Source organism: Cimex lectularius, unplaced genomic scaffold, assembly GCF_000648675.2.
Source record: "Cimex lectularius strain Harlan isolate CLEC.00 unplaced genomic scaffold, Clec_2.1 scaffold3, whole genome shotgun sequence".
NCBI lineage: Eukaryota > Metazoa > Arthropoda > Insecta > Hemiptera > Cimicidae > Cimex > Cimex lectularius.
Genome location: NW_019392688.1, coordinates 1,076,912 through 1,084,951, shown reverse-complemented (window position 1 = coordinate 1,084,951; position 8,040 = coordinate 1,076,912). Strand labels below are relative to the sequence as shown.

Sequence of the window (8,040 nt, the reverse complement as noted above, 5' to 3'; positions counted from 1 at the left end):
TTGCCGACCATCTGGGTCGGAAAAATAATCAGACTATTCTATAAAGTACGTTTGTACGTTTTACAATTCGACAAAATTGGATTGTACCCTTGAAAACGAAAAAATCTAAGGAATAAATAGAACTGTACGAAAATCCAGTGTACTCTTTGCAAAATGAAGAAAAGGAAATTCTACTTTCATCATAATATGGGTTGATATCTTGACATACAAAAAAAAAAAAAGAAAAAAAAAGTGCAGGATGAAAGAGGAGCATGGTTGTGGGTGTTTATGTGCACCCACATTTTTCAACAATATACAAATTTCACTTATGACCTTCACCAGTTTATAGAACAGCTCTAAGATTTGTCACGAGGGAAAGATGACTACTCGAGGCAGACTCTACCTACAAACCAGTAGTACGAGCTCAAGATCAGAAAGCTTAAGCACAATTAAAGAGCAATGGTGAACTCTTTCTCATTCCGACTACTTACAGGAAAATAAAAACTAATTGTTTTTCACTTACAGTACTACGACAGTGACAAGCTCATCAGATGTGTTTCCAAGGCATTTCCCATTCAAAGCAGAGTCGAAAAAGACCTATAAAAATTGGTTTGGTTTATTTTGGCCATCAAATTTTAAAAGAGATCCCAGTAACCAAGGACACTATGATTTCTGGATGAAAGGAAAGCGGTGGGATGGCACAAAGTGGTTTGAGGATGACGACTGGGATGATTACGACATTCCCACGTATGACAACAATGTTCTCTATTCTTTTTTTATTTCTTCTTGTAGAACAACTCTAAGCTTTTATGTGAAACGTGTCAATTAAAAATATAGACAACTAAAACATAATAAATTTACTTGTCTATCAGTGATGATTAACATTGTTGAAAAAAAAATTAACCCAAGTTTTAAACAAATAAATATAACATATACAAATTTTCAATTAATTATACACAATTTGTCATTTTGAAAAAATGTGTATAATTAAGTATGTGCATAATTAAAAGTTGGTATATACAAATTTGTTTATTATGCAAAAAGAATATAATTTGGCAAAAGTCAGCCATATTTATACGTCAATATGTGTACACTCTTGCCATGCTGTGTCAATAAATTGCACAATCATATGTGCTTGGATGATTTGAGACAATGGGTGCTTTGCCAACTTTACTGCTGTTCTTGTCAGGTCCTCTATCGTACTCTTGTAAGAGATATATTCTAAACTCGAGCACCTCAGTTGTCTAGATTCCTGTGGTGGGTGTGGCAATAAATTTTAATACAATTTATAATAAAAATAAAATAAAAAATATAGGAAAAATAAATACCACGAAATTGGCAATATCTCTTTTATTTTTGAACAGTTTATTATAAACAACTTTGTTATTTACTACTCTGATATAAAGTTGTAGAATACTTCATACTTTTTTGTACAAACAAGATTGTTGTTAAACTGAAATAAGTGAAGCTCCAAAGGTTGACAATTATTTAGTTATCCTTTAGATAACCAATAATGGAAATAAAATAGTTATACTATAATTTAATGTAATTTGCTTTTATAATAAGCAAGTTAAGAAATATTTTAATATAGAACTGATTTATTTGCATTACCACCAATACCAAAGCGACAATTGACACCTAAAGAGGAAAAGAAAAGGCTAAAAGAAGAGAAAAAAGCAGAAGAAAGAGCATACATGCACAGTATGGTAATGTTGAATAATGTGAAAATACATATTTTCATGCGAGATCTCATTGTTTGCAGAATTGAGGGAACAAGGACTGACTTGGAAACAAAGACTACTAATGACGATTAGCTACAAGATTGCCCAATACACAAAAACCTGGTTGGCACACATATTTCTTGTGATTGCACTTTTCCTTTACACAGTACTTGGGGCTTATATGTTCCATATAATTGAAGGAAATGACGATGAATTAGTCGAGGGAGATCCTTTTGGTGAAAGGGAATCATTAACTTCTCTTATTAAAGAAGTAATTAATTAAAACCATTGGAGGGCCAGATATGTAATAATAATATAACAATGCTAATTTTATCAGATACAAACTAAAAAAATGTCACGTGAAGACGGAGATCAGGTACTAAGACAAGCATTAAAAGATTATGAGATCTCAGTTTTTGATAATTTAGGTTCAAATAGTGCTAATGAACGTGGAAAAGATGAGCTTAATTGGGGCTTTTGGAGTGCATTTTTTTTCTGTTTCACGGTTTACACAACAATAGGTAAGGCTTACAAGTAAAATATACAATTGTACCGAACAATTAAATTTTTTTTTTATTATTTTAAATTCATTTATTAATTTTTGTAGGTTTTGGTCACATGTCCCCTTCAACACTACTGGGAAGAATTGTTGTCATAATTTATGCTATAATAGGCATTCCTTTGTTTTTAATAATAATGGCAGATCTAGGTAAAGCAATGACTCGTACATGTAAACTGATCTGGTTGCTTTCATTGAAAACATACCATTCCAAAACAATTCAAAGGGTATGTTCTTGTTTTTGTGTAACAATAAATAACATTTATCAGATTTATAACATATTAGGGGAAAATAATGATCAAAAGATCAATTTCAAGACTTGCAAACACCGAAGACCCATATTTTATGCAAGACCCTGAAATAAAAAGAGTATCAATTGATTTTGAAATTGATGACCGTTTTGATTTGCCTGTAACTTTAGCAATATTAATTCTTATTGCTTACCTGTTCCTTGGGGCCATTCTATTTGCTGAATGGGAGGGATACGAATTCATTGCTTCTTTTTATTTTGTGTTTGTTTCATTGACCACTGTGGGATTTGGTGATTTAGTGCCCCAGGTAAGCAGACTTTCTTGAAATGACAAGTATATTGTATTTATTATGTAAAACTGTTTCAAATTCCAGAATGCTGATAAATTAATGGTTTGTATCTTGTTTTTGACAATTGGACTCTCACTTGCATCAATGTGTGTAGCTGTAGTAAGGGTATGTAAACAAATTAATTTTTTAAATGGTGAAAGCTAAACCATTTAGGTTTAAGGATTTTAACATAAAATTTGGGAAGATTAAGTTAACTCATGTTTATAAAAGCCTGTGTTTTAATTCTCTGTAGCAACATCTTGCAAAAACACTTGTTGAAGCTACTTCAAAAGTAGGAGCAGCTTCTGGATGGGAGTTGGACCTAGATCAGTCACAGCTGGGAGTAGAGAAGAAGAAAGATGAAGAAGAAGAAGACGAAGAAGATAAATAAATTGTCAATATTACCACCAAACTTAAACTACACATTAATATTTTCAAATTAATTTTATTGTAATTATAACTTAAATAAACAAAGAATTAAGTGTTTTCTAATGTTTAACTTTTACACACTACATCTAAAATGTTTTGACCTTAAGTCATAAGTGAACACTAGTGAAATATCAACACAGCTGCGAGTCAAATCACCATTGTTATGTGTGTATTGAATTAGTGGTCACAGATTTTGAGAATCGTGCTTTTATTAAAATTGTGCCCAGGTCAGATCTTTCTAGTCTTTCATCAACAAGAAAAGATACACTAAAGGATACCCCTTTTCTATGAAGGATGGTGATATAAGAACAGATGAAACTCTCAGGTATCTGAAATTTTTTTTATGATATTTTTAAAAACTGTCTTCGAATTTCTCAAACTCTAATGTAATTCCTTCCAACCCTCATTATCTAAGCAGGATACTTCTTAAAGAAATCATGGCTGTAAATAAACTCGTTGCTCTAAAGTCGTCCCCTGTAAAGGACATGATGATGTTCCTCCTATTATATTAAGAAATTGTGTTCATTCCCTAGCTTAATCTCTCTTCCTCCTATTAAGGAAATCCTTGGATGTAGGTACGGTACCGGAGCATTGGAGAGAAACGGACATTGTTCCAATTTTTAAGAAGTGATCAGAGCAATATTCATAATTGTCACCCTGTACGTAACTTAAATGTAATGCTAAAGGTTCTCGCATCTATTATTACTGACCAGGTCAAGGGCTTCTCTAAGCCATTTCTAATTGATGAGCATCACGGGTTTTTGAATGGACACTTATGAGGAACTTACCTATTAACTTATGAGGAAATCATTTTGAATTCCATTGAGAATGGTGGACACAGTATATGGGGATATTGCTAAACCTATCAATATAGTTGACCATGGATTGCTTTTGGGTAATGCTCAACAGTTTGGGTTTGGTGGTAGTTTTTTTGGCTTGTATTTGATCCTATCTCTCCAATTGAAATTTTAAGGTAAAGTTTACAGCAACATCTGTTGTCCCCCTAGGATCTCACTTTGGTTCAATTTTGTTTTTAATTTACATCAACGATGAGTCCTGTTTTAAAAATTCAAAATTTTTACTAGTGGCAGATCATATAAGTTTTCAACTTTGACAAAATGTTGAATGAAATGTGCTTTTGCAGGAGGATTCGGATAAGTCTGTCTAATAAGTGTCTCTTGATATCTGAAGAATGAACATTCCCTTAATCTTGATAAATAAGAGGAAACATCCTTATCACTTCTCGTATTCTTTACTGGGATCTCAGTTGGAGTGTCTGAGATTGGTGACTTGGGAGTAACTTTTGACTCTGCGTGTTCATTTATCTGCATGTTGATTTAGTTCTAGCCAGGTGTAATAGAAGCTTGGGGTTCATCAAGAAGAATACATCAGGTTTCCAGTTTATTATTGTATTTAAACATCTATATTTTGGGTTGGTTAGGTGCATACTGAGTGTGGTTTCACTTTAAGATTAATCTACTTGAAGGCATTCAGAGGAAATTTCAACTTCAATAACCAGTATGATGCAATAATCTTTAATGATAACTTATCCTTTTCAAATCATATATATTCATTCATAATAAAGCTATTAGGCAATTAGAATTTATTATTAAAACTTGTAGAGTTTTCAAAAGTCAAATAATTATAAAAATACTTTTTATATCATTAGTTCAGTCCCTTTTAGAATATTGCTAGAATATAACTTGATTTGTTTATATTTTTATAGTATACAGTTACAGTGTATATAGTTTTATGTTTTTTAACATTTAATATTGAGTCTTTGTCTAAAAAAAGTTAAAAAAATGTAAATTGCAAAGGAAAATGAAAAATAATAAAAAAAATAAAATAAAAAGACGGACAGATAAAATTTGTTTTAGATTTTTAATTAACATTTCAATATCATTCTTACCGAAATTACATCTCGAAGATGCCTTGGCATACTTTCTACCAGTCTGGAAATGTCTTTTTGCTGGTGGTTAGCCCATTCTTCAAAAAGAGTCTTCTCAAGATCATGGAGTGTATCAGGAAGTGCTCTTTTTCGTCTTTTGAGGTTATCCCATAAATGTTCGATGGGATTCAAGTCTGGAAAACGGGCTGGCCTGGCTAAGACCCTGATATGCTGTTGAAGGTACATTTGTACTAAGCGAGCGACATGCGGATGAGCATTATCATGCATTAGAATAGGATTGTCGCTGATTTCATCGAGGATAGGCAATGCATGATGTTCCAAAATTTCATCCATTTGGCGAGTGGCTGTCAAAGACCCTCCATGATCAGCAACCAACTCTGTGCGACTCTCCATTGAAATTTCCGCCCATAGCATCACTGAGCTACGTTGAAAAGGTCGGCTCTGGGGAAAATTACAGGCTTGTACCTTCCATTTCACCTTCTCCACACTCTTTCACACCCATCTGGATATCATAGAGCAAATTTACACTCATCTGTAGAAAGTACAACAGACCATCGAAAGACTAATGGCTATGTCCTTGAGCAAATGCGAGCCGTGCAACTCTTAGTTCTGCTCAATTCTGGTCCTCTTATGGGGCGATAAGTCATCAGTCCATACTGATTTAATGTTCTTTAAGCAGTGTGTTCAGAAGTTTGGACACCTCAAACTTCCTGGAGCTGATGAATCGCTTGAACAACAGTAAGGGGCTGGTTTATTATTTGCACATTATTTGCAAGCCTATTAGACCTACCCTAAGGTCTTAGTAGTTTGTACATGATGTCAGAATATGCTTGATTGTGATTATTTCACTTCAAGTTGTGCATTCTCTGGCAAAGAGGTAACAATGTCAATCTTGTGTGTCCTATCTGTAGCCTAGCCAATATAGTTTCCTCTTTATCTGATCTTTGCATTGCCATGCCCCATTGTTTGACATCTCCCTTAATTTCTCTGAGTTTCTTTTCCTCGATATTTCGCCATTTCAAATACCAGAAATCCCAAATTTTTCTTTTTAGAAAAACTGAAAAATCTTCGGAAGGCACCTCCAGCATGGAATCATCCTTCAATGCGCACATTTCACTGCAAGGTCAGCCTCCTCATAGCTCTTATAAAACAGTGACTTATCTTGAGCAATCTTTTAGAGCAAATATTATCTATTGTATTCTGGGATTTGAAGAAAATTTATTTTTGATAGAGTATTTTTATAAGAGTCCTGTGCAAGTTTGAATTCAGTTTCGGAAAATTGCAAGTTTAATGAGTTAATAGGGAGGTGCCAGAGGCTGCAAAAGTTTTGGCATTGACACAGCACCCATCACTGTAAGGTGGATTGCTTCACAGGTGGTGTTGTGACAAAGGTTTATCAATTAATCGTGCTAAACTAGAATTGATAATGTTTAGCAGGAGAAGAACATTAGGTAAATTTTAAAAACCCTAAATTTCAGGGCATAGAATTAAAGTTAGTGGATTCCATCAAATTCCTTGGTGTGACACTTGACAGGAAATTTGATTGGAAAGGTCATATTAATAACATGTACAGAAAAGGCATCAATGGTACAATGTAAGAGAATTGTTGGTAAAACATGGGGTATCAAACCATGGGTAGCCAAATGGCTTGTACTGCAAATATTCTATCTAGATTCTTTTTCGCAGCACTAGTATGGTTGAAAGGTCTAGAAAACAAAGGGAATAGTAATAAATTAAGGTCATTTCAAAGACTAGGTTGTTTAGGAACATTTTCAACTACACCCACCCTAGCACTTGAAATCATAACCAATATCACACCTGAGGTTAAGGTCAGAGCACTAATCAGCTGCTACAGATTAATTAGCGAAGGCAGCTGGAATCATAAGTGCAATAACATAGGTCACTCGAAAATCTCACAATTATTGAGTAAGGTTAACAGTCAGTTATTAAGCGTTAGTGATAGAACGATTAATACCCCTTTAGGGAACAAGCACTTTCAGGTAGTCACCCCTTGTGATTATAATTATAGTCTGGAAGATGACCATCGTAACATAGACTGCTACACAGATGGATCACTTATCAAAGGTAGAGGGATTGGTGCAGGAATCTACATACCAAAATTAGGAATCAGCATCTCCTCCCCTCTTGGCAATAACACATCCGTTTTTCAGGCGGAAATCTGGGCCATCAGTGTGTTGTAGAAAACTTATGGAAAAAATAAAATTAAGGGAAAATTTTAGAATTTTTTCTGACAGTCAGGCTAGTTTTAGGGCATTACAAAAAGATTTGTCAACCTCATGACTGGTGGAGGAAACTATAGATCTTATCAATAGGATCTCTTTCAGGTTTGATAACAAGGTAACTCTTATTTGGATACCAGCACATAAAGGACACCATGGCAATGAAAAGGCGGATGGCCTAGCCAAAGAAGGTTCTAATACTGCGTTTGTTGGACCACAACCGGTATTACCTCACTCTATGAGCACAGCGAAAGAGAGTATCAATAACTGGGGCATGAAACAATTCCTTAGGGAGTGGAATTTATCCCCCGGACACAGGCAATCGAAAGAGTTTGTTAAGGCAATGAAGCCAGCAGAATCGAAAAGGCTATTCTCTATCTCAAGGAAGGGAATTAGGAGGCCACTGCCCACTGAGAAGCCGTTTTTGTGAACTAAAAGAAGAAACGGCAAGGCACTACCTTGCAGAGTGTGTAGGTATGCTAGGTCTAGAGGATATCACCAAATCACTCTCCGAGATTAAATGGTCCAAAATCTTGGGGTTTGTGAACAGGTCCAAGAGGTTTATGCAGGACAAGTGAGCCGACCAAGTCCCAGACCTTTTAGGGATGGGGTACGAGTCTACCC

At 34.6% G+C, this 8,040-nt stretch overlaps 1 protein-coding gene across 2 annotated transcripts; it reads left to right on the top strand.

Moving 5' to 3' along the window:
- Nucleotides 1-42: 42 nt before the first annotated feature.
- Nucleotides 43-3,289, top strand: LOC106662296 (TWiK family of potassium channels protein 18-like). Of its 2 annotated transcripts, none has more exons than XM_014386291.2 (9): nt 43-441; nt 505-726; nt 1,571-1,680; nt 1,742-1,971; nt 2,038-2,221; nt 2,308-2,486; nt 2,545-2,817; nt 2,884-2,964; nt 3,092-3,289. In XM_014386291.2, the coding sequence occupies exons 1-9, from the start codon at nt 359-361 to the stop codon at nt 3,227-3,229; spliced, it is 1,500 nt and encodes a 499-aa protein (XP_014241777.1). In that variant the 5' UTR covers nt 43-358; the 3' UTR covers nt 3,230-3,289. The 2 variants fall into 2 exon arrangements, with proteins under 2 accessions (XP_014241777.1, XP_014241778.1); XM_014386292.1 differs by having other exon boundaries at nt 3,070-3,249.
- The last annotated feature ends 4,751 nt before the right edge of the window (nt 3,290-8,040 follow it).

What these genes read in the sequence shown, in the direction of transcription:
- LOC106662296 (XM_014386291.2), top strand. Translation starts at nt 359, where the DNA reads ATGACTACTCGAGGCAGACTCTACCTACAAACCAGTAGTACGAGCTCA. An exon ending in GATGATTACGACATTCCCAC is followed by an intron (nt 727 to 1,570) that starts GTATGACAACAA and finishes ATTTTAATATAG; the next exon opens with AACTGATTTATTTGCATTAC. An exon ending in TTGGTGATTTAGTGCCCCAG is followed by an intron (nt 2,818 to 2,883) that starts GTAAGCAGACTT and finishes TTCAAATTCCAG; the next exon opens with AATGCTGATAAATTAATGGT.